Here is a 23,881-nt window from a genome sequence, read left to right as displayed (position 1 = left end):
CCGTACGTTTCTGTCTGGTCTATCTATGGGAGATGGTGCAAAAGTGGGAGGAAGGGATTTTTGTGTTTTCTAGCACGGGTAAGTTTCTTGATTTGAATGTTGAACTGAGTACAGTGTTCTATTTTAAGCCCATGCCCGTAGATGTCTGAGGATATGTAAAGGGATAATGATCAATGTAGACCATCAGCTCAATACAAAGAGACAGCAGTAGGAGTGAGATGCTGTCTGCCCAAGAACAGAAAATGATATGTCGCTTATATTCGAATCCTTGTACGTGATCCCGTAGGTAAGTGAGACATCCATCGCGAGTATTCAATTCGTGTGCTAGCGAATATGTCTTGGAAGACTGGATCCGCCTAAAAGTCGCATTAGAACCCGTGAGAGGTTTCTTCAACTTGGCCTGTGCTGCACTGATGTTAGGTCTCCCATTCGTAGCCGAAGATTCACGTTTTCTTTAGGCCGATCGCCGTTGCCCTGGTGGAAGATTGCCAAGCGCAGCGATCAGCCGCCGTCCGAAGTCGCGGACTCTTCAAAGTTACGCAATTCTAAACGTTTTCGACCTAATAGCCTATTTTCGATGAAACTCTATTTATATCTCTAAAAGTAGAATCCTTTCTAGTCAACTAAATATATTAGTCCTTTCGTACGTTAATTTGGTAGAGCAGATATTGGCCCATGGCCAGAGCTCTTCTGATTCAAGCCCTTCTTGGCAATAAACCTTCATATACCTCCCATTGGTCATCTATATCAAACCCACCGGCGCTCATATCATCGCCACCTTCTATTCTGTAGACGCAAATATGAGTCACCGTAAAGCCTGCCTCGGTGCCTTCGTTTGATTTCTCGCTCGAAGCCTCACTATTTTCATTATTCCTGATCGCATCCTCGTACCCACCTCCGCTCCAATCGGCGGCGGCGGCCTTGTTCTGGACAAGTTTAGCCTGTCTAGTGACTGGGTCAATTTCCAAGCCGACTTTTGACCCATCTAGGTCGCCTATCCAGTAATGTGCGGCTAGATCTTTAAGGTTGCCTGTCATAGATCCATATGCTAACGGTCGAGAGATTCTGTCCGCTCCGTTCCACCGGTGTACTCTGAAACTTGGTTGAAGCTGGAACAAAAGCTGTGGTGGGCCGAGCTTGAATTCTCCAGTTTTCTTGGATATATCTTCTTCTTCGGTACTCTGTCTTCTGGAAGTGCCAGGGAAAAATGCGCCCATGACTTCTGGTAACTGGCTCTGGGCTTGATCCCCAAGGAAAAGAAGAAGGTGAGGCCGATGGTCGGAATCTCTTTCAGCAATACTCTGAATGATATGAGTGAGAGCGACGCTGTCATCTAATTCCTGAGCTGACGACTGATATATTGTTCTAAAGGAGAATGGTCTGAATCTTTGTGCAAGTTCACGTTTTCCATGGGCCTCATATGGTGGCACGAACAATGATACTGAGCGTAGGATGTCGCTCATAGTGGAATCCGGCAGCGACTCTGTTCCAAATGCTAAACTGGCCTCAGGGATAGGAGGTTGGAAGATGATTGCCCATAGTTGATGGAAACGCTGCTCGAGATTTGGCTAGTGGCAGAAATGAGTTAGTTGTTTGATCGCACGTATAGAATATAGCCAATAAACTCATCCTTACCAAGATATCTAAGCCTCGAGTCATCGAATCGAGCGTTAAGAAACCTTCCCGATCAGGCCGGAATGGTTGGACTAGTATATCCACGAGCTCCATTTTCTGAGGGCTGGAATTCTCAAGCGAGCCGTAGTGAAAACATTGCTGACCCCAGGTCAATTTATAAAGCCTCATCCTGTTTAGTAGACCGGTCAGAGTGGTCAGGTCTTTGATATGTACCTGATACTGAGGATTTGCGCCTTTGAGGAGACGTTGCGCTGGCAGCTTCAGTGTATTTGCGCCTAGGTTTCCTTTGACAGGATTGGGTTGCGCCGAGGCCAAAACATCCATCACATCCTCATCTATGAATGGAGAGCCAAGAGAACTTTGGTTCGGCCGATGGCTGACCCGACCGATACTTCGGAAGATTCGGTCGACGTTGGATCTACATATATAGAGCCTGCCGTATGTGGACGCCCGGTAGTGATGCCCACGCGTAGTTCCTAGGAACTCTGTGCCTTTAAAAGCAAGCAAAATTATGGCACGCTCAAATGCGGGTCGTTCTATTTTCCCGTTATCAGCACCATGGCGTGGGAATGGGTGAAACGCGTAGAAATAGAAGCATGACCACAAAACGTCGATGGCTGTGTCCGGGATGGTAGTGTCCGGGTGTGCTTTTGCGATGTGATCCCGAAGGCTTTCTTTTGTCCAATCTGGGCGATCATCTCATAAGCCAAGGTCTTTCATAGCAATCGTTTTTCTGCAGGCGGGTGTCTCTTACGAGGCTGCTCGTTGGGCGAGTCCTGGACGCTACACGCGTCGAATATCGCCTGAAGTGCGTTCCCCCCAGCTCCATACTGTACCAGATAATCACGTAAGTCGTCGAGGACGACGGCTAAGTAAATACAGTCAGGTTTGTTGCGCAATGAACCGAGCCAGGCGACATACCTGGCGTGACTGTACGAAGATAGTTGGCAAGGTCCCTCTCTGCTGGTCCATAGGCAGCGTTGTAAGCGATCTTGCGCAAACAAGAACCCATGGTTAATTCTTCCCTCAACTGAAGATGTGGTAGAAGATCATGATGGGAAATGACATTTACTTGGTATTTTGGGGCGATAGAGTGGTCACTCTAGCTTTGGCATTAGTAATTTGGCATCCATCCCAGCCGTCATTTGACTTTTGGCCCCAAGTTTCCCAGGTCAACAAGATGTAACAAGTCGCATACATCCCAGCACTCACTGGCTTTCGGCCCGCAATTTCTTGGGTCAGCACGGCTCAGTCAAGTGGAATACATAATAACCGGGCCTTACATTAATTACATAAAAAAAAACAGGCCCTCGTAAACGAGTATTGAAGCGATTTTTTGTTGATGGGAGAAATACGAGAGATGCAAAGATGTAGATGTTGCACAGTAATATTGCTGTCTGCCTCGCCTATAAATCCCTGCTGGTCACAGCACATACCGGCTTTTGCTATCTTCTCCCCTCTTCCTTCAACCTCCCACCAATTTTCAGCACCACTCCCTGCGCCATTAATGGCGTCTACCGAGGCTACTGATGACCAGGCTGCGGGGGAAAGCTCTGTCGTTTCCCCCACGCGCCAACCTACTAACGTTTCCGGCAAATCCAATGGGTCAGGCAATAGCGAGGAACCTCTGGCTAAATACGACTTCGACCAATGCGTCGCGGCAATGAAGGGGCAAAAAGTCCCGGTCGATTTAAGCTCTTTTTGGCATCGGAGAGCAGTCATCCGCGGGATTCGAATTTCACTCAAGTTTGCAACAAGCCCGGCAGTCATCGAGCTATGCTCCGGCGACGATAGTTGGGCTCATCAGTTTTCGCGCGCCCGCAATGCCCGCCTGATAATGAGTGACATAATCCCCGATATGCAAGACCCTGTCACCCAGCCATACTGCATTTGGTATCCAGAACCTGCATCGGAAGAAACCTACCGTGAGGTCGCCCGTCGATATCCATCTATGCGGTATCAAGTCGGCCGAGCATGTGCTGCTGCGTGGTATACCGACCTTTACCAAGAATTGGATCTCCTGCCGGACGTATCCATTGCTGAAGAAGCCCGCGAAGTTGACGAAGATGCCGACATCTACAAGATTATCATGTCGGCCCCTCAAAGATACGCTGTCATGGACGATTTCACTCGATCTGTTAATTTTGAAAGTCCACAAACACCCGCGTTTTTGAATGGCAATATGAAGCCCCGACGGGCTTTGGGACAGCGTGCTCTCCCTCCCAAAAATTTGCCAGACACGACTGCAGATGACATTGACATTGAGGAAGATGGATTCATTGGCTTGGAAAGTCTCGGCTTAGAGGATTGCGATGCCAAATTTGGCCCAGGAGATTCCGAGCAATTGTGGATGCCTCTTCCGCCTGACCTTCCAGTTCTTGAGAAACGCCTTCAAACGCAAATGGCCGCGTGGGATGGCAATGTAGATAGATACGCTCGATTAATGCACCCACGCAGGCTCAGAACCGAGATTGAATACAATTGTATTCTTCGTGGAATTTATCACAATACAGCTTTCGCCAGATGGTGGGCCTATCAGCTGGAAACCCACCCCGGACGAATCATCCTCCCGGGTAAATTGCTTAGCGAAGGCAACAAGCGCGAGTGTCGGGAGATTCGCACCGCGATCAATGCTCGCAAAATAATGAACAATGAGATCTCTGGCATTGACGATGGCTCGGATTGCCTCCCCTGGCTTATCTGGTGGCCGGTGAAGCCTCAACATAGCACTTGTGATGAGCTGGCTCGAAAGTGTCCGTCCATGAGACACCAAATTGCGATCACTTGTGTGATCTGTGACTATGAAGAACTATTCCAACAGTTGAAGCCCCCTCCTCTCGAATCCTTGTTCGTGGCTGCTAAACGAAGCGAAAACCCATTCTACCTAAAATACCTAGAGGAATGTGCAGGAGGGCGTTCCATCGAAGACCCCGAAATTTCAGACTTCAATGACTTTGATGCAATAGAATCAAGTTTGAAGATTGATTTGGAGCCCAGAAATTCTGACGCTTATACCTCTATCGAATTTTCTCATATATATGTCCCTTGGGGGGAACCTCCCAGAGACTACTCGGGATCCCCTCCCGGTATCTATGGGGGCCTGCCTGCGCAAGCGGGAAGTGTAGAGAGATACATGTGGCTGTCGCCTGAAACTGGACAGAAGATTAAAGATGAATTTCACGGGGTCTACCAGTCAGCGGATACTGACCTCTTGCATTTTGATAGAGATTTGGATGATGAAATTTGGCTGAGGGCTTCACGTCCTCCACCGCCTATGACGTGAAATAGGATGCAAATTTCGATATACATGAATACAGGATCTCAACCCTTGGATTGCTTCAAACAACCGCCGGCCTAATATAGCCTTTTGAATAAAGCCTGTATGGCGAAATTTCAGTTGGAAAGTTCATCCGACCAGATGGATCACGGCGCTCAGGGCCGTGCTCAGTTCTACTCAGGGAGCAAGCAGTGAGCACTAAGACGGAAAGAGCAAGTCACGGGCGCCAGTTATTATCCTGTATGTATGTACTAAAGCTCTATCATGAATATACCGAGCCTGCTAGCTTTGGAAGAGCCAGTTGCTGTTGTTGGTATTTTTTTGTTTCCTACTATATTGTTTTAGAGGACAAAAATATCCAACGTAGCACCGATGACGCAGGGGTTAGCGTGTGGATTTGCAGTGTCCGAAGTCGGGCGTTCAAATCGCCCTCGGTGCTTTTTTTTTTTTTTTTTTTTTTTCTCCTCCCACCCAACGTGCTTATTTTCCAAAAGGCTCACTCAAGTGATGTCTTCTAGATTAATTTCTAATTATGAGAGACTCATATACGAGACGAAAATAATCTCGAATTGTCTTTACTCTACAGTGATAAAGCGTAATGTAAGGTAAATATCATCAATATACATAAGTTAGGCTTTTCTATAACAACCAAATCTAAGCCATAGAGTAGAACTCTTCTATATATGAGTCTTGCGACATGGCATATTATTACTGGTCTTTCTCTTCTGGAGCCAGACTCTCATCCACTGCGAGGATGACCAAGACGGAGATGTCATCCACCTTGCCGCCACGATAATGGTCTCCGGGATAGAACCGCTGGGCCTCCTTGGCGAAAGGCCCATCACGACGATAGTCAACGCTAGCCATCTTGGCCTCGCCGGCTATGCTAGCTGCGAGGAGAGATTGAAGCGTGAGAGTATTCTCGGGACGGATAGCCGGGTCGGCAGATTCAGATGGCGGAGGAAACGCAGCCGCCAGTCCGCCTGGAGCAGCTAGAGAGCACAGGTTATCCGCAACGCTGATGCCCAGCTCGGGCGTGGTTGTCCAAGCTCCAGTCAGAACCATGCGGCTGGTGACCAGTTTGAGGATGTCTTGGTTGTTGAGATTGTCGAACACGCCGTCCGTGGCAAGCAGTAGCACATCGCCGTGCTGCATTTGGATGTTGGTGACGGCGGCGTCGCGCGGGAAGTCCTCGAGGAAAGAACCCCCGAAGATCGAGGCTTGTGCGCGCATGCGTGGCGGGATGATACTCAGCTGGTAGGGTGTGTTGAACCCGTGCGTCTGCGGGACGGAATAGTGGTGCACTGCCGCCAGCCGAAGGAGCACTGAGCCCGAGTCTCCCAAGTTCGCCAGTTCGACACGGCCGTCGGGGAGACCTACGCCCACGGAAGCAGTACTGCCACCAGCGCGAATGCTGGGATCCGCTACCACTTGGTCATACCCGGCCTGTAGCAGCTGTTTAGGCCGCAGTTTGTGGGCGGGCTCGTCCCACGCCATAGCTGTGTGGGCCATGTAGCCACATAGACCATGTGAAAAATCCGCTGGATCAACGCGCGACTCGGTCCAGCCGCCGACACCGTCTGCTACCGCGAAGGCGATCGCGTCCGCGCCTTCTTGTCTCTGTTGTTCGGAATGCCGCGACCCGATGCGGCTCACAAAGAAGGCATCTTCGCCGCTATCTGGTCGGTGACGCCGCCGGTTGGCGGGGCTTTTGTCTAATGTGAGAACGCCTAGTGCATCGGGGGCGTTGGGGTCGAAGTTATATGCATTCTTGAGAGGGTGAAAGCGGCGGCCTTTGCCGGATGAGGACACAGCAACACGGTAGGAAAGTCGCGAGGATGAGGACGAGGACGGCGCATCGGAGGAGTGACGTCCCGGTGTTGAGTGAAAGGCTCTGCGCGCAGTCGCAGCAGCAACAGCGCGATGCTTCAGGCTAGACCCGGGAGGCCGAGCTAGGGAGAGGAAGAGAGACGTGGCGGATGCCGAGAACACCCCGGTCCGGAGGCTGCAGCAGGCGGGACTGCACCGGCACGAAACGCTTGCGAGCATCGCAGGCCCAGTCCCGGTCGTGGACACCCTCCCTATTTATGATAAATGCGGGAGCATGGGAGGGCCAGATAGGAAAGGATTAAAAGTCAAAAGGTCAAGGCCTGCGCGAGTAGCCGGATTAGATGAACCCGCTCTGATCGACGGTGCTGCCACCTATGTTCGGTTTGGCCAGGAGGGGGGATAATAACAATAATGAGCCGCAAGTGAAAGAAGACAACAAGAAGAGGGAGCTTGGTCCCAAGGGAGATAAGTAGAGGATAACGGACGGCCGATAAAGAAGAGAAGTTCGCAGCTTATCAAGTTCTGCCGCCGCCTCTTCTTCTTCTTCCTCCACCACCACCCTCCCACTCCTTTTGCTCTGCCACGGGGCAGCGCAAGCTTCTGAGCTTCGCCCAAGATGATGCACCCCTCCAGACATGCCTACATCGAGGAGGCTGAGGACACCGACATGGGAATCGACTTGGCCAACATCCCAGTCGACCAAGACTATGAGCTCCCTGCTTCAGCAGCAGGCATTCCCGCTGAGCGCGCGTCCGCCATTCTATCCCAATTCGAGCGGAAACGGCGAGCAGCCGCTACAGTAGTCCCGACAGATGATGCCCGCGTGCGCGCACGGTTACGAGAGTTCGGCGAGCCCATCACACTCTTTGGCGAAGGCCCTGCAGACCGACGAGACCGTTTACGCGAATTGTTGACTGATCTGGCGGAACGGCAAGCGGGCGAAGATGATGTACAAATGGAAGAAGCAGAGGGGGAACCGGAGGAGGAAGAACAACAGGAGTTTTACACATTGGGCACAGATGAATTGTTGGAGGCGCGCAAGGCGATTGCTCGTTTTTCTTTGCCGCGCGCCAAGGCTCGTGTCGCTCAACTGAAGGAAGATTCAACGATTCCGCTACGAACGCATGTGAAGTACCGGAAAGCGATCAAGGAGAAGCTACAGGGATTCGAGCTGTATGGGTCTCAGATTGCAGGGGATCGGCCTGTCAGTATCTGCCGGTTCGCGCCGGATGGGCAGACTGTTGCTGCTGGAAATTGGGCCGGTGGGATCAAGCTTCTCACCGTACCGAACCTGGAGGAGAAAGCCAACTTCAAGGGCCACACCGATCGCGTCGGAGGTCTGTCATGGTTTCCCGGGGCGACTCTACCCAGCTCCAACATCTCTCCATCGTCTGTGAATTTGATCTCGGGAGGCGGAGAGGGGAACGTGAATCTCTGGGCTCTCGACCAAGAAAAGCCGCTCGCCACGCTGTCCGGGCATTCTGGGCGCGTTTGCCGTGTGGATGTGCATCCATCCGGACGGTATGCAGCATCCGCATCTTTCGACACCACCTGGCGGTTGTGGGATGTTGAAACAACGGCCGAATTGCTTCTACAAGAGGGTCATTCTAGAGAGGTGTACGCAGTATCGTTCAACAATGACGGTTCGTTACTAGCAAGTGGTGGCCTCGACAGCATTGGGCGGATCTGGGATCTTCGGACGGGGCGCACCGTGATGATCCTAGAGGGCCATATCGGCGAGATCTACGGATTGGACTGGGGCGTGGATGGCTACCGAATTCTCTCCGGCTCAGCAGACGGCTGGGTGAAATGCTGGGATCTTCGACAAGTACGGAATATGGGAGGTATTGGCGCGCACAAGAGCGTCGTCTCCGATGTGCGCTGGTACAAGGGCACCGAATCGGCGGCTGCTTCGCATCTGCCGTCGGCCGATGGGAATGGCCAGATGGAGATTGACGGCGCTGCTCCGGCTGAACAATCCTCGGCCGTTCAACCCAGGAGATCCGGCACGTTCTTTGCGACCAGCGGGTTCGACAAGAATGTGAACATCTTCAGCGCGGACGATTGGTCGCTCGTCAAGACGCTGAGCGGGCACTCGGGCAACGTGCTCAGTACAGATATCAGTAACGATGCCAAGTGGATTGCCAGCTGTGGTCATGACCGCACAGTGAAGCTCTGGGGCATTGACTGATCCCTCAAAAGATTTCTAATATCAAAACAAGCTTAATTCTACCTACCCTCTCGTTTTCCATGAATATAAGATTCCTATCTCTATGGATTGTTGATGGCCTCTCATTTTGGACATTACCAAATGTTCGGGATAATTTCAGAATATGCTAGAAGTCAGAACGGGTAGCCCACTGTAAATACAGTCCCAACTTTCATATTCAGTCGCATAACAGTGGTAGTCACGTGCAGAATACAGGGGATGACGTAAAGGTCTTTTCTGTTTTCTCTTCTCTTCTCTTCTCAACCTCGACCAAGATGGCAGTCGCTCTCCGACAAGGTGCTGTGAGGCAGTTCTGCCGACGACCCATATCCGGCCACATCTCCACGTCAACACGGCCAGTCTCTCAGCTGAACGGCCAGTCCGAAGCGTGCGTGTTGTGCCGATACCGAGTTCAACCCGCGCAAACACAGCCTTTTTCTACGCCACAGCCTACAATACTCCGTCGCTATGCCTCTACGAAGACTGCCTCCGCAGAAAATCAGCGCGAACAAGCACCAATCACTGGCGCCCCAGATATAACCAACTACTACACCATCTTCCCAAAGACCATTCCGAAGGGCCCACCCCCAGAATCACCCTTCGAAATCTCTCTAGCCGATCTCCGCCGCGAGTTCCTCCAACTCCAGAATGTTATCCACCCGGACAAGTACCCGGCGGGTACTGTAAAGCAACACGCCGAAGCCCTCTCAGCGCGCATTAACGAAGCATACCGCACGCTCGCCGACCCGCTCCAGCGCGCACAGTATCTGCTCCGTGAGTGGCACGGCATCGACGTGACGGCTGAGGACGCAGCCACAAAGCACGCGCTGGACGCTGAAACTCTGATGGAGGTCATGGAGGTGCAGGAGACCATTGAGGAAGTGGGTGCATCGCCGGAAGCGGAGGCAGATATCAATGCACTGAAGGAGGAAAATGAAGCGCGGATTTTGGGTTGCATTGGGGCCTTGGCGAGGGCTTTTGACGGTGGCGACCTTGAAGGAGCGAGGCGGGAGTGTATCAGGCTGAGGTTCTGGTACAGTGTCGGTGAGGGACTTAGGGAATGGGAGCCGGGGAATACGGAGATTCGGCTAGTGCATAATTCCTAATTGTGGGGAGTACCCCAATAGGTATTATTGTGTATATTTGTAGTTATAGTTCTTTGACAGTACATACTCCAATCCAATCATCTATAGACTACTACTTACAACCTGGTCCTGTTCTTGCGGTTTAGCCTAAACATCGGAAGCCGAAATCATGGCGATAAGAAGTATTGCCCATTGAAAAAAAAAGTGAAGCATCCGTCCCACCGATCAGGCCGATCATCCAAAGTGAGGCACGTTGGGCATGATCAGGTGGAAACCCGCCGAACACGTAGCAGACCAATGACGAAGCCAATCATCTCCGAATATATAGGTCTTATTACATGCTCTGAGAATGAAAGCAATATATCCTCACCGGCAATTTCAGCCATGGGATCTCCTCAAGATTATAGCCGGTGTGTACTGACCGACTTTCTCCTCTCCGTACCTACTGGAACCAGCTCACTGAAAAAATGCAGGATAATTCGTTCCCCCTCTTTCACCTTCCTCGTCGGGCCAAGACACACCAAGCTGACCATTCAGTCGGGACTGGCCCAACATGTCTCGAGGCCGATGCATAATCTGATGAATGGGCATACGAGAGAGTCGAAGCATCGTATTGCTGTGCTCGAAGATGAGGATGTCGAGACCTTTGTGGCGTTCTGCGAGTATGCATATACGGGCGACTACACTGTGCCATCCAGACACAAGGCAAAAGAGACAGATAGTGGTGCTGAAACGCTTATATCGGATTCTGTCTCATCGGCCATCCCACAATCCGCTTCACCAGAGATTAGTCAAGAGATTGATGAGACGGCTGCGGATCTGAATACGAATGCTGATGAAGGTGGGACGCTGGACAGAGAGAAAATGGAGGAGCATGGGCAGAAAAGGGGCAATGAAGACGCACTTGATTACCCGCAGGTCGCAGCAGAGGAGGAATCGGGTGAATGGATACCTTGGTCAGAATATGCAAAACAAACAAAACACACAACTAAGAAGAAAGAAGCAGATATGAGCAAAGCCGGGGCTGAAGACCAACATGTTGCTCATTTGACACCACCGACAACGCCTCCCCTGGGTCGGACGAATGATAGTAGCGAGACTTCCACAATAGATGCTAGAGAAGCAAGACACGACTTGAAGGAATCCGCAGCTACAGATACACCTGTTGGACACAGCACGGCAACGGCATCCACTTCCACCCCGGCAGACAAAAGCGAAGAAGAAAAGGGCGAGGGTAGCGCAGACGAGCAAAGCCAGACCCCGAGAACAGTCATCGACATGTCCTTCGCCAAACAGAATGACCGGGCGCCTTGTGAGTCGGGACTGAGTCTGTGGGACGAATTTTTGGCCCTCAAGTACACCGATGGTCCATCACAAAACAACCAGACCGGCCCACTCTCCTCCAGTGATACCACAGACTCCATTCCATACCTCACCTTTCATGCGAAAGTCTACGTTTTCGCTACGCGCTACCTCATACCAGCCCTAGCACAACTCTGTCTCCAAAAGCTGCACAGGGACCTGCTTCTTCTGCCTCTCTCAGATGTAGAATTGACAGATTCCAGCTTGGAGCCACACAATATTCCCGGTGGGTTGGCCGCACGCAATGCCCAGATGGTCCTGAATTTGTTGCATTATGTCTACGCACAAACTACCCGTCTCGAACCCATCTCACCCACATCTGCCACGCAGCTACGAGACAATGAGCTGCGCAGACTGGTCGCCCATTACGCTGCCTGCAAGGTGAGGGAGCTAGCGCATTGCTCCTCAGCGGGAGATAGTGTGCGAGCGACGCCCTCTATGAGGCCAGTGGATGCTAGAGCTAAAACTGGGGGAGACTTTGTTTCAATAACTCTCAAGGAACTGTTGGAATCGACGAGGGAATTAGGCTCTGATCTTATTTATCGGATGATGTGATGTTTTTCTTTTTCATTTGGTTATATTCTTGGAAATGCTGTTTTTTAATAGGCAACGCCTATGAGCATGATAAAATTAACTACTAGCACAACATCTCAAGGTTCTCATACGGTTCAGATAGCCCACTCCTTTAACCAAGATTCTTTTGTTTTTCAATTTAATCTTAATTATTTACAAGATAGGACCGGGTTGTAGTTGTGGTTGTTGAAAAAGGCGACTTTGGTACAAACTCTAAATATAGAAATGAGCAGAGCCTCTCCCGTGTTCATCGAGAATGGCCCCTGACAAAAGGAGACGTGCTAAGAAGTAGTTAGTTGTACCTAAGATAAGGGGCCAAAACTGATATATATGAGTGGATGAAGCACCACTGCTATTGAGATCACATCTTCTCTCCACGCACAATGTACACCATTCTCCCTCTAGCTGCCCTCGGCCTCGCCGCCACGAGCGGTGCTTTTGCAAATCCTGCGCTTCCCACAACAATCGCTCTTCCCACTTCTTACCCCAACGCCAACAAGTCTTTTGAAGCCTTGGTAGAAACACTCCCTAGATGCCATCGACGCCATATTAAACAGGGCTTCACTCAAGAGTTTGCGCCTTCCTGTGGCGTAGATTCTTATAGCAGCTCCGACTCGAGTGATAACAGATGCGTCTGCGAAGCCATGCATGTTTACGACTTCATGAGACTGATATCCAAAGGGGGTTCGTTCTTGCAGACCCAGTGTCCAGGCCTTACTGATAACGAATCACTCGAAGCTATCGGCAAAATCGGGGGCCTGTGGGAAATGTGCGCACCGTATGGCCGTAAGTTACTTCCTTACATAACTCTGGCCTAGTACTTTGCTGATAAAACCCCCAGAAAAATATGCCGCTATAGCCGCTGAGTGGCTTCATGGTCTGAAGATCTTCGGTACGACCCATTGATTCCTTAACCTTTAGTTTCTCTCAGATTAAAAACGGCCCAACGGTGCAGAAGCCTCAAACCAAGCTTGTCAAAGCACCGTTGCATTCGTAGGTGGCCATTGGATTGCTGGCGATCAAAGGGTATGACAATTTCATGTACGATGTACAGTAAATAAGGTTTGTCCTATATGGAACCTATTGGGTGTGCGTGTTCAATAGAGCAGCTACCGGCAATTCGTGTGCTACGTACAATCAATGCCATGAACATAGAGGAACAACTAGTTTTGGGAGGGCATGGTGATTGGGGCTTACACAGCACTTGCTCTGTAACCTTTTGGCCCACGAATTTTGAACTACATGTCCTACAGCTCAACCCCCCGAAATAAGCATCACCCATGCACGACCCACTGATCGACGCACTATTTGAGCCTGCAGTGAGGCAGTGAAGATAAGACAATCCTGGGCGGTAACAGCCAAGCCCACCGGTTGGGATCTATGAGCTAGCCTCTCTGCTATTATCATTTCCTCTCCTTTTTTTTTTCTCCCTCACTGCCACAAAGTCTAAAGCTTGGCGACGGACCAGTCCGTCGATGCGCCGTCGATCATCGTTCTTGGCTGCTCATCACTCTTGGACACAGTCCTAATACCCCAAGACTCCTGTTTCCACGTCCCTGAGCGGATGGCTCTCAAATCAAACCGCGAACATGGGATTCGAATGAATGTACGTTTCTATCATGCCATTCACTACTCGTGACTGTCAACTGAGACAGGCAGGTGATGAATAACTCAACTACTTGCACAGAAGTTTAACCCCTATCTCTGTGGCACAGGCCACTGGGCTTCACCCCATAGACCTCTTGTCTTCTTGGCAGACCACGCAGTCTATCCAACAGCACTGATTGACTAACCCCCTAGGCACCCGAATTTCTCTATCTCGATGCCCAGACTTCACCTGTGGATCATGCATTCTTTCTACCTCAGGGGAACCTGAAACTTCGTCATCGCCCCTGGTGTGCCCAAGCCCGAAGATCTGCGCTAGTCAACAGTAACTGAGTTGGTTTTCTTGGCTCTTCCCATCGATTATGGGTCCTGACAACATTGGTGCCCCTGATAGACGGATTTTCACCGATATTTGCTGAGAAGTCCGTTCTTGTCATGAGTTCTCAGGATTTCCGGGTAGTCTTGGGATTTCTTGGCTATGGGTCGTTAGTACCACGACGAGTGTCGTTGCTTTTGAAATTGAGGCGCAGTTGTTGCTTGTGGGAATCGTAGTATATTTATGGACTGTCCCCCTAGAGTATCCTGTCTTCATATACTTCTCTCAGTCTTTTCAGTTCTTCAGTCATTCTGTTTAATTTGTTTATCCAGCACCAAAAAAAGACCATTCCACCGTCACATATTCTCTTATTGTGAATCTAAAATACTCGTTTATCCAGTCTCGAACCGCCATTTCCAACACCATGTCCAGCCCAGTGCTGCTAGGGACCTACCCTAGTAGTCCCAGCATCCCTCCCACCTCCTCTCACTCCAACGCCCCAATCTTCGAAAGCAAAGATGCCCAAACACCAACACGGCTGAACTTCCACCAACGCCTTCGACATTTTACATGGGCATGGTACACACTCACCATGAGCACCGGCGGTCTAGCTCTCCTGCTTGCCGCCCAACCCTACCAATTCAAAGGTCTTCACGAGATTGGCCTGACAGTCTACATAATCAACCTTGTTCTCTTCGCTCTAGTCTGTTCTCTGGTGGCAGCGCGGTTTTGGATCCACGGCGGATTCCTCAAATCCCTCTCCCACGACCGTGAGGGTCTTTTCTTTCCTACATTCTGGCTTTCAACCGCAACCTTAATCACAGGCCTGGAAAAGTACTTCGGTGACGATGCAGACCCGGCGTTTTCACTTACCCTCGAAATCCTCTTTTGGATATACTGCGTCTGCACCTTCGCGGTCGTTGTCATCCAGTACTCCTTCGTTTTCACCTCTGTCACCTACCGCCTCCAAACAATGATGCCCTCATGGATCCTACCCGCCTTCCCCATCATGCTCAGCGGTACCATCGCCTCCGTAATTGCCGAGAGACAACCATCCCGCTCCTCCGTCCCCATCGTCGCAGCGGGCATGACATTCCAGGGTCTGGGATTCTCCCTCAGCTTCATGATGTACGCCCATTACATCGGCCGCTTAATGGAATCGGGCCTGCCAAACCGCGAACACAGACCAGGTATGTTCATCTGTGTCGGACCACCGGCTTTCACGGCCCTGGCTCTCATCGGCATGGCCGGTGGTCTACCGGAGGAGCTAAGGGTCATGGGCAGCGAGGATCCGGCAGCCGACGGCCGCGTGCTGGAAATGCTTGCCCTGGCTGCGGGAGCATTCCTGTGGGCTCTTAGTTTCTGGTTCTTCTGTATCGCTCTCGTTGCTGTGCTGAGGGCTCCGCCGAGGGCGTTTCATCTTAGTTGGTGGGCTATGGTTTTTCCAAACACGGGGTTCACTATTGCTACGATTACTCTCGGGAATGCCCTTAACAGCTCTGGTATCAAAGGCGTAGGGTCTGCGCTGTCTATATGTGTTATCTGTATGTGGGTTTTTGTGTTTGTCTCTCATGCTCGAGCTGTATATAGGCAGGATATCATGTATCCTGGGAAGGATGAGGATGTTTCGGAGTGAAACTGAGTTGATTGTTTTTCTATTTTCATTTATTTATTTCCCCCAACCATAATCTGTCATTTAAGTACATATCTTCTCATCTGTTTTATGTGTGTTGGTTTTCTCATCATGACTTGGATACTTGAACCCCTAAAAGTTATTCTCACGCTCAGGAGCGCAACACAAATACAATTCCTTGAAAGAAATTCTATTCAATGGCATGAGTTGTTACTGGCTTTTTTGTTCACAATGTTTACCATTCTATATTCTAGGATACACTGAGTGTCCAACATGGTATACAAGTCAACGAGACAGACGTCCAGCTCGCAGACAGGAATGTAGAAAAACCGTGGGTATCGTGGCATGCAGAAGTAGGCGCCTGCTTGGGACAGTGGCAGGAGTGGCTGGGTCCTAGCCCAAAAAAAGACAGGATGCCAGTTGAAAGGATCATGACGGGACCGACAAATTTGACTGGCCGAATTCGCTCTTGTATCGAACTAGACAACCCTATTCAAGAGTTTGACGTCATGTCGCAGGTGCAAGGAAGGACTGAATCCTAAAAGCCTTGTGTGGTAAAAGAAGCTAAGACCGACTAGCTTTTGCGGAGAACCGCGGGGCACTGGCTGTGCGAGGCATTGATAGCGGATGGAGTGAAGCAGAATGGCAGGAAATCGCCATAGCCGCCGATTAAGCAACTTTTCTGCCAACATTGCCAATACCACGACCGACCACGCTGACAATCACATCGCTTTGCTCATGCTCACCGCTAGCATCCCGAATACCCCAGCCGGGGGCACCAAACTTAGCCAAGTCCCTTGCCAATAGGATCAGAGTCGGGTCGGCAATGACATCCTTCCCAATCTGCAAACGACCCACATCCTCCGAGCCCATACTCATGAGCGTCAGCATGGTCGTCGCAGCCGCGGGAGTCACACACCCGCCCTTGGAAATCGTCTCGAGTAATTGGTACGCGCACTGCTTCCCAATATCCTCTGGTGGTTGACCCCCAGACGGTGGGGAGGCCACATCAGCTGAGTAGAGACAGCCCGTTGATGACTCTGCAACCAGAGACAGACCAAATCCAAGCCCGATCTTCTTTTTCGCAGAGGGATTGTTCTTCTCTGGGGCCGGCACTAAAGGCGCAGATGCCACATCCGAAAAGACATAGGTGTCTGGACTCAAGGGATTCAAAATACCACGTGCCGTCTCGATCATGCGTGCATTATTGGAACCCGAGACACCGACCGAGTACGCCACACCGCGGATGCGCTTGATGCGGCCGGGGTTCATCAGATGCAGAGTCTTGGGTAGACGGACCTGGTGCCCGAACACGAACTGCACTTCACCACCGCCACCTCTGCCATTCGGTCCGGGATTTGACCGGCGCAAGATGCGCAGCTCGATGTTGTTGAAAATCCCGAAGGAATTGTACAGCGGCAGAATCGCGGTGCGGACGCTGTCGACAGACATGTCCCCCGTCGGGGTAGAAGAGGTGATCACTCCGGGGCCGGTAAAAAGGACTTTCATGGGTGCTTTTGAGAATGGGGCGAGCAGGCACAGAGGGATGAGATAGTAGCTCAGACCGCGGGTGCATCCTGCGGGCAGTTCGTAGTTGATCATGCCGCCACTGGCGCCGGTACCGGATGTGCTGCCGGTGATCAGACCCGGCCTGTAGACTAGAATTGTACCGGTGTAGGAGATTTCCATTTGGGAGCCATTGGTAACGGCTTCCAGCAGGCGCAGGAAGGAGATTTCATGAGGTGCGAGGCCCGGGTTGGTGGGCGAGTTGGACCGGATTTGGGAGATGTGGACTGTTCGGCCGGTCAGGGTAGCTAGGACCAGGCGATACAGTAGATTGTGATGGGACACAAAGCGGAGGGGAGGCTGGGAGGTAGCCATGACGGGGTTGTGGGTGTTCGATGTCCTGTTGGTCTTCGGTTCGCCGAAGAAAAAGAAAAATGGTCGGCGCAACGTTGATCCGCGATAAGGCTTTATCTTATCTTGATGCGTCACTCTCCGACTACATTTCGTCGTCCAGCACATCCTCGGCGAGACAATCATGCTGCCTCCTGCGCTGAATATTCCAAAATGGTATGTTGTACGCGTACTATGGCCCAGGTTATCCGAGACTAAGCATCATCCAGGCTCGAAGCCAACGCTCACCTCCTCCAACCCCCGGTGAACAACTACTGCGTCTACCACCCCTCCTCCCCAGCAACAGCAGGGTATACGGTGATGATAGTCGGGGGACCCAATGCACGAACAGACTACCACATAAATACGACGCCGGAGTTTTTCTACCAGTACCGCGGGTCCATGCTCCTCAAGACGGTGGACAATTCCACGACACCACCAAGTTTCCAGGACATCCCCATCCATGAAGGATCGCTATTTCTCCTTCCAGCAAATACACCGCACTCTCCGGTGCGGTTTAAGGATACGGTGGGGGTGGTGATGGAGCAGCCACGCGCAGAAGGTGCGGTGGATATTATGCGATGGTACTGCAAGAACTGTACTGGGATTGTGTGGGAGAAGAGGTTCGTGTGTGTGGATCTGGGCACGCAGGTCAAGGCGGTTGTGGAGGAGTTTGCGGGTGATGAGGAGAAGAGGAAGTGCAAGAACTGTGGGACTGTTGCAGATACAAAATACCGGGACGGGGAGATTGTCCAGCCGCCGACCCACCCGAGTTGAAGAAGATACCGGGAGTTTGTGTTCTATATGTTTGAGTGGCATGCTACGATTGACGGATTTAACATTGTTCATTGACAGCGAATGATTGGGATAGTTATTGTGCATTAGATTTTAGACGGAAATGATCTCTAGATCATCCGGCGGGATATTATATCCAAGAACGTGATCCCGGCCCATGAATGCGTATAAAAGTGGACCGTGACACGGGACGGCAAGAACGTAACTGGTGGAAACAGAAGAGAAAGCCGGGGAAATAGCCGGGTAAAGTGCCCAGAGACGAAGTGAATAAAAAATGTTATGCACACAGGCTTCGAAACGAATGGAAAGGTCAAGGTGACCGGGGGGAATAATACACAAAGGGGAAAAGCCAGGCCGGATAGCTCCGGCCACAGAAGGAAGAAATGATGTACTAGAAGAGTGATATGACCAGACGGCTTTAGATGCTGCACATACCAAGATCAACCCAACCAAACCACACCCATGCAACATTATTCATCAAAAGGACAGTCAATACTCTCATGACCGTCTCGCTCGCACAGAGCACACCACTTGGACTCATCGATGACGCCAGACGACTTGCCGGCAACAGGCGCCATGGACGATCCCAGTCCGCCGATGCCCTTCAAACCTTCATAGACGACATCCTTGCCGGTCTTTGGCGACGAGGTGTTCCCCTCCTGGGGCTTCTTGAAATCGGCAGCCGGCGTTCGGGCAGACTTTTCTGTCTTGATCTCAGGCACGGCTTTCTGGCCGTGAGCAGACCCAAACATGCTGGTACAGTTCAGGATATCATGGCCACCGGTCTCGCAGATTTCACACCACAGAGAGTCATCGTCGGACGAACGCTCAGATTCGGGCATGGGTTCCAGTCGCCGTTGGGATGAGTTGGATGCGCCACGGTGATGCTGAGCGTTATTGGATGGCTCATCATGCCAGTCATTTGGTACCACAGTCCGGTCAGAGAGACGATGGGCATGATTGATCTGGTTCAGACCACCGGAGTTAGTCGGCTTGTGCTGCTTCGACGGCGAAAGAGTGATGGTTGAGCTTCGAGCACGATCACCAGCCTTGAGCTCCTGGAGCTCTCGCTCGAGTTCCTCAATTCGAGTGTCTTTGTTTTTGGCGAATCCTTCCGCTTCTTGGATGCGTTGCTCCAACTGAGTGATTTGCTGGTTGTTCTGTTGCTCTGCAACCGCCGGGTTCAAGTTCGCCGCATTGGGATTTCCACGGCTCAAAGAATGGATAATGGCCTTCAGGCCGCGTATTTCATCATCTTTCTGCTCCAGTTCGTGCGAGCTTCGAGGGCCTTCCGCTGAGGTTTGTGCATCCTTGAGGGCAGAAGCCGAATCATCACGCACTTTCTTCAATTCCAGCTTGGTTCTTTCGACCTCGCCTCGTAGGAACTCGACCTCAGCGCGAGCCTCCGCCTCACCGCGCCGTGCGTCCTCGAGTCCCTCCTCCAACTCCGATACCAATTCCTCCAACTGCTTGAGTTGTGATGCAACGGCCTCGACATCCTCGCCCCGATCCTGCAACTCTCTGTTCTGCTGCAGTAACTCATCAAGGCGCTGCTCGTATACCCGCTCTGTCTCTGAAGCAGCAATCTCCAGTGTATCGAGGGTACTGCGGAAGTCCGCTCGGTGGCCGTCGAACTCGGCTGTCAGCTGGGTGATTCGCTCATTTCTCTCGCGTAGCTGTGCCCGGATCGAAAGGGTGTCGGATCCCTCTAGCTCTTCCAGGGTCTTCTGGAAGTCACCCAGAGTCGTCGCTTGCTCATTTAGCTGTTTGTCGCGATCGCCCAACTGTTTTTCCAAGCTCTTGATCTGGTCCCTCAGCTCTTGCATTCCCGCAGCCCCCGAAGTCGCCGGAAAGTCTGACAGCCTCCCTCCATAGGATGAGGCATCCTCGTCCACACTGACCCGTGACGGTGGCCGATCAGACAGTCGCGAGGGGGGCTTGACAGGACTGCGTAGGAGTCCGTTGGAGCCACTCGTCCTCGAGGCGGCGGAAGGCGTGCGTAGGCCGCCGAGGCTAAGTTTGGGAGGCGGGGCGCGAGGTGATTCGGGACGAGGGAGAGACGGTCGTCGAAATTGAGGCCGAGACACCGAGGGGCTCACGCCAGGGCCAACGGATTTGCTGAAGTTGGACTGTCGCGCGGGGGTCTTCGGGGTCGCAAACGAGCCTGTGGCTGCAGAAGTCGAGCGTCGCGTCACGTACTTGGAGTTGTTGATGGGCACGAAGATACCAGAGCCGGGGACTGAGGCCGCAAAGTATTTTCGTCCGTCGACGTCGCCGCTGTTTTTCCCCCGAGCGGCGTGTTCGGCGCCCAACTCGATGCCCGCGAAACGACCGGGCTTGCCAGCGACGGGGCCTAGGTACTTGACGGTGCCGTACATGCCACCGGGGACATTTACCAGGTCGCCGACCTGGACTTCCTCGAGGGGGGCCATGGTGGGGTTAAACAAGGAACAATGGTGGTAAAGTAGGAAGAAGATACCTAAGATCAATACAATCAGTAGAAAGGGGGACAACAAACCTGGGTCCACTTAACCGTTCCCTCTCCCTCCGCTCACTCACTTACTTGCCTTCTTTCCCCTGTGCATCATCCCACTCCCTTGCCTACATTGCCGGGGAACTTGCGAGAAGTGACAGTCATTCTTGCTACACAGTACCTGTCACTCACTCCTCTTTGGGCGCCCGCCCCGGTTGATCGCGATCCGTCTGCACCATGGCGCAGTACTTCTTCGACCTGCTCTACAACTTTACAGACTGCATGTGCTGCTTCCCCAGCACACCGCAGCTGAAGATCAACAATCGCAGCTTCAAGCTCCTGCGTTTACTCGGTGAAGTATGATTCCTGTTGCTCCCCGAGACCGACCGACCGACCGACGTACGGCGCTGATATCCACTTGCAATAGGGCGGTTTCTCCTACGTCTACCTTGTCCAAGATAAAACAACCTCAGAACTATTCGCCCTCAAGAAGATCCGCTGTCCATTCGGTCAAGAGTCCGTATCGCAAGCCCTGAAAGAAGTCGAAGCCTACACGCTGTTCAACTCGCATACCAACATCATCCACTCGATCGACCACTGCGTCTCAACCGAATCGGGGTCGAAGTTCCGCAACGATGGCGGAGACGCCGGATCGAAGACGGTCTACATTCTGCTGCCCTACTACCAGCGCGGAAACCTCCAGGATGCCATCAACGCCAATCTGGTCAACCACACCCGGTTTCCCGAGAAACGGCTGATGATGCTGATGCTGGGTGTCGCCAATGCGCTCCAGTCCATGCACCAGTATCGCGTCAAGAGCGGCGCTGGGTCTACGCGCGCGGCGCGGGCGATCCGGCAAGAGGGCGAGGATGCCGATGAGGAAAGGACAATGCGGATGAAACCCAAGCGGCGCGCCAGCCATCGCGATGACGATGATGAGGAGCAGGAACCCTTGATGGATGATGAGGTGACACGCAGCCAGGAAGGGGTTCAGGATGGGGACCTGCGTCCCTATGCACATCGCGATGTCAAGCCTGGTGAGTGCCCTGTCTGTAAGCGTCGTACAATCCTATTAACATGTCACAGGGAATATCATGATTGATGACGACGGCCAAACCCCGATCCTGATGGATCTCGGCTCTCTGTCACCGAGCCCAATCGCCATTACTTCGCGATCCCTGGCATTGGCGGTGCAAGACACCGCTGCGGAGCACAGCACCATGCCCTACCGCGCCCCCGAACTTTTCGACGTGAAGACCGGGTCCATCATCGATACCAAGGTCGACGTCTGGTCGCTGGGCTGTACCCTGTATGCTTGCCTTGTCGGCAAGAGTCCCTTCGAGGCGCGCAGTGAAGAGACCGGCGGCAGCTTGAGTATGTGCGTGCTCGGCGGCGACTGGCGATTCCCCGACGAAAACACCGGCGCGTCCAAGGGCAAGGCCAAAGTCGGCGGCGACAACGAGGAGCCTTCTCGTGGCAACACAGGCCTGATCAGCACCCCCGTCAAGGAAGTCGTTCGCAAATGCCTTCAAGTGGAGCCCGCGGACCGGCCTGATATGGATGAGCTCATCCAGATCATGGAGGGTGTTATTGAGCAGTTGCCAGAGGACAATGACATTGCCGGCGCGTCTCACTGAGATTTTTCTTATAATCTTACCCATTAGCACTCCGGCAGGCTCGGACACTGCTGTGGATTGATCTGTACAGTATGGATGGACATTGGTTATACAGCAGGGATGTCGGCTTGTGTCTTCTTCGTCTCTTGTAGCGTTTATCATCAATCAATACAACTATATCGACGTAATCGCCCGCAAACTCATCATGACGACACGTCAAGTACAACCCATATACACTCACTAGGCCTGATCTATCACCTTCTTAGCAAAATAACATCCCAACACGATGAGCCAAATGTTCAAAAATGACACACAGGGAAGCGACGTGGCGGACATGTTCCCCGAGAGGGTGAAACACAAGACATGTTGCACTCTCACCTCCCTCACCAGCTCTGACCTCAACCTAACCCTTTCTTTTCGGTGCGTAGTCCTCCTCAGCAGCCTACTCCCCGGCGAATTAGCAGCATGCACCGCAGACGGCCTCTCCCACGGCGGCGCAGGCTGTATCATTTTCACGGGCCACTCGCAATCCGACTGCCAGCCTGTAATTGACCACCTGAACCGCAAGCATCCGCAAACAAAGATCGTCTTCATCACCGCCGACACGGGCAGCCTAGTATCCATGCACGACGCAGCGCTGACAATCAAGAAACTTGGCGTGCCGATTGATGGCCTCATTGGGTTTCCCACTGTCATGGCGGTACCGTACGAAACAACGGAGGATGGGATTGAATCGCATATTCAGAAGAACTACTTGGTTTATTTCCTGCTGGTGAATCTGTTGTTGGATGCTATGTCGCCTGGTTCGAGGGTTGTGCTTGTTACGACCAGTGTGCGGAGGGAGGCGCCGGCGCCGGAGTGGGAGGATGTGGGATTCTCGGTGCGTGTGTTCTTTTCTTTTCTCTCTGATCTGAAGATTGTTGACGTATGAGAGGGAGGCAAGCATGGGGAGACATACCATCCTCTCGACGGGTACGCGCAGTCCATGTTCGCCAACATCTTGTTCGTCAAGTCTCTCGCCAGCAAATGCGTCGGACGATCCATTGTGGCTTTTTCTGCGAATCCCGGAAGTGAGCTCTTATCGCTTTCTAGAGGATCATATTGACCCTTGGCAGATACGAAGACCAACATCCAGACCTATGTCTCGCCGGAAGAGGTCTCGTCATGGCTGCAGAAGAAGAAAGATGGTTGGTCATTGCATCGCCCTCACAACATAAAGCTCGCTGACTGACATTCCCAGCTGGTGAAGACCTGCCCATTCTTCTTCAGCAGGTGCCCAAGTCACAGGCTCAGGGCAGCGCGACTATACTGCGTGGATTGCTGGATCCGATCCTGGGAGGTGAGAACCATACGATACCACATATTTTAGCAAAGAGACTGATTGGCGAACAACGGACTAGATCAGTCCGGAGCGTTTCTGGACAATAACCAGGTCCTCACGCTGCCGCAGATCGACTTCCCGGTGGGTGAAGCCAGTGCTACGGCGTTGTGGACACGGAGCGAGGAGCTGGTCGGAGAACTACTTCGTACTGCATAGACCATCACCATTATTTTCTTTTCTCCCTATGTTTTATTT

General features: G+C 52.1%; 13 protein-coding genes across 13 annotated transcripts; 9 read left to right on the top strand and 4 right to left on the bottom strand.

Moving 5' to 3' along the window:
• Positions 1-695: 695 nt before the first annotated feature.
• Positions 696-2,647, bottom strand: N7474_003840 (uncharacterized protein; the record flags this gene model as incomplete). The annotated part of the gene is made up of 4 exons (XM_057195255.1): positions 696-1,568; positions 1,636-2,321; positions 2,390-2,503; positions 2,557-2,647. 4 exons carry the CDS (start codon positions 2,645-2,647, stop codon positions 696-698), a joined length of 1,764 nt encoding a protein of 587 aa, XP_057052651.1.
• Positions 2,648-3,142: 495 nt separating this feature from the next.
• Positions 3,143-4,918, top strand: N7474_003839 (uncharacterized protein; the record flags this gene model as incomplete). Its single annotated transcript, XM_057195254.1, has 1 exon — positions 3,143-4,918. The coding sequence occupies one exon, from the start codon at positions 3,143-3,145 to the stop codon at positions 4,916-4,918; it is 1,776 nt and encodes a 591-aa protein (XP_057052650.1).
• Positions 4,919-5,620: 702 nt separating this feature from the next.
• Positions 5,621-6,961, bottom strand: ppmA (type 2C protein phosphatase PTC7; the record flags this gene model as incomplete). Its single annotated transcript, XM_057195253.1, has 1 exon — positions 5,621-6,961. The coding sequence occupies one exon, from the start codon at positions 6,959-6,961 to the stop codon at positions 5,621-5,623; it is 1,341 nt and encodes a 446-aa protein (XP_057052649.1).
• A 397-nt stretch (positions 6,962-7,358) lies between these two features.
• On the top strand, positions 7,359-8,933 carry N7474_003837 (putative pre-mRNA splicing factor; the record flags this gene model as incomplete). Its single annotated transcript, XM_057195252.1, has 1 exon — positions 7,359-8,933. The coding sequence occupies one exon, from the start codon at positions 7,359-7,361 to the stop codon at positions 8,931-8,933; it is 1,575 nt and encodes a 524-aa protein (XP_057052648.1).
• A 293-nt stretch (positions 8,934-9,226) lies between these two features.
• N7474_003836 (J-type chaperone JAC1) lies at positions 9,227-10,057 on the top strand (the record flags this gene model as incomplete). The annotated part of the gene is made up of 1 exon (XM_057195251.1): positions 9,227-10,057. The coding sequence occupies one exon, from the start codon at positions 9,227-9,229 to the stop codon at positions 10,055-10,057; it is 831 nt and encodes a 276-aa protein (XP_057052647.1).
• Positions 10,058-10,420: 363 nt separating this feature from the next.
• Positions 10,421-11,953, top strand: N7474_003835 (uncharacterized protein; the record flags this gene model as incomplete). The annotated part of the gene is made up of 2 exons (XM_057195250.1): positions 10,421-10,446; positions 10,510-11,953. The coding sequence occupies 2 exons, from the start codon at positions 10,421-10,423 to the stop codon at positions 11,951-11,953; spliced, it is 1,470 nt and encodes a 489-aa protein (XP_057052646.1).
• Positions 11,954-12,354: 401 nt separating this feature from the next.
• Positions 12,355-12,877, top strand: N7474_003834 (uncharacterized protein; the record flags this gene model as incomplete). Its single annotated transcript, XM_057195249.1, has 2 exons — positions 12,355-12,757; positions 12,813-12,877. The coding sequence occupies 2 exons, from the start codon at positions 12,355-12,357 to the stop codon at positions 12,875-12,877; spliced, it is 468 nt and encodes a 155-aa protein (XP_057052645.1).
• Positions 12,878-14,316: 1,439 nt separating this feature from the next.
• Positions 14,317-15,528, top strand: N7474_003833 (tellurite-resistance/dicarboxylate transporter family protein; the record flags this gene model as incomplete). Its single annotated transcript, XM_057195248.1, has 1 exon — positions 14,317-15,528. The coding sequence occupies one exon, from the start codon at positions 14,317-14,319 to the stop codon at positions 15,526-15,528; it is 1,212 nt and encodes a 403-aa protein (XP_057052644.1).
• Positions 15,529-16,194: 666 nt separating this feature from the next.
• N7474_003832 (RNA 3'-terminal phosphate cyclase-like protein) lies at positions 16,195-17,406 on the bottom strand (the record flags this gene model as incomplete). The annotated part of the gene is made up of 1 exon (XM_057195247.1): positions 16,195-17,406. One exon carries the CDS (start codon positions 17,404-17,406, stop codon positions 16,195-16,197), a length of 1,212 nt encoding a protein of 403 aa, XP_057052643.1.
• Positions 17,407-17,566: 160 nt separating this feature from the next.
• N7474_003831 (3-hydroxyanthranilate 3,4-dioxygenase) lies at positions 17,567-18,198 on the top strand (the record flags this gene model as incomplete). Its single annotated transcript, XM_057195246.1, has 2 exons — positions 17,567-17,598; positions 17,652-18,198. 2 exons carry the CDS (start codon positions 17,567-17,569, stop codon positions 18,196-18,198), a joined length of 579 nt encoding a protein of 192 aa, XP_057052642.1.
• Positions 18,199-18,686: 488 nt separating this feature from the next.
• N7474_003830 (CAP-Gly domain containing linker protein BIK1) lies at positions 18,687-20,648 on the bottom strand (the record flags this gene model as incomplete). The annotated part of the gene is made up of 1 exon (XM_057195245.1): positions 18,687-20,648. One exon carries the CDS (start codon positions 20,646-20,648, stop codon positions 18,687-18,689), a length of 1,962 nt encoding a protein of 653 aa, XP_057052641.1.
• A 278-nt stretch (positions 20,649-20,926) lies between these two features.
• On the top strand, positions 20,927-22,326 carry N7474_003829 (putative serine/threonine protein kinase ENV7; the record flags this gene model as incomplete). The annotated part of the gene is made up of 3 exons (XM_057195244.1): positions 20,927-21,046; positions 21,117-21,726; positions 21,776-22,326. 3 exons carry the CDS (start codon positions 20,927-20,929, stop codon positions 22,324-22,326), a joined length of 1,281 nt encoding a protein of 426 aa, XP_057052640.1.
• A 265-nt stretch (positions 22,327-22,591) lies between these two features.
• On the top strand, positions 22,592-23,842 carry N7474_003828 (putative oxidoreductase, short-chain dehydrogenase/reductase family; the record flags this gene model as incomplete). The annotated part of the gene is made up of 5 exons (XM_057195243.1): positions 22,592-23,185; positions 23,240-23,375; positions 23,421-23,492; positions 23,546-23,644; positions 23,706-23,842. 5 exons carry the CDS (start codon positions 22,592-22,594, stop codon positions 23,840-23,842), a joined length of 1,038 nt encoding a protein of 345 aa, XP_057052639.1.
• Between the last annotated feature and the right edge of the window lie 39 nt (positions 23,843-23,881).

Source organism: Penicillium riverlandense (assembly GCF_028828495.1).
Source record: "Penicillium riverlandense strain IBT 135883 chromosome Unknown utg000003l_segment0_segment0, whole genome shotgun sequence".
Lineage (NCBI taxonomy): Eukaryota > Fungi > Ascomycota > Eurotiomycetes > Eurotiales > Aspergillaceae > Penicillium > Penicillium riverlandense.
Note: the sequence above shows the minus strand (reverse complement) of the source record. Positions and strands in the feature narration are given on the sequence as shown.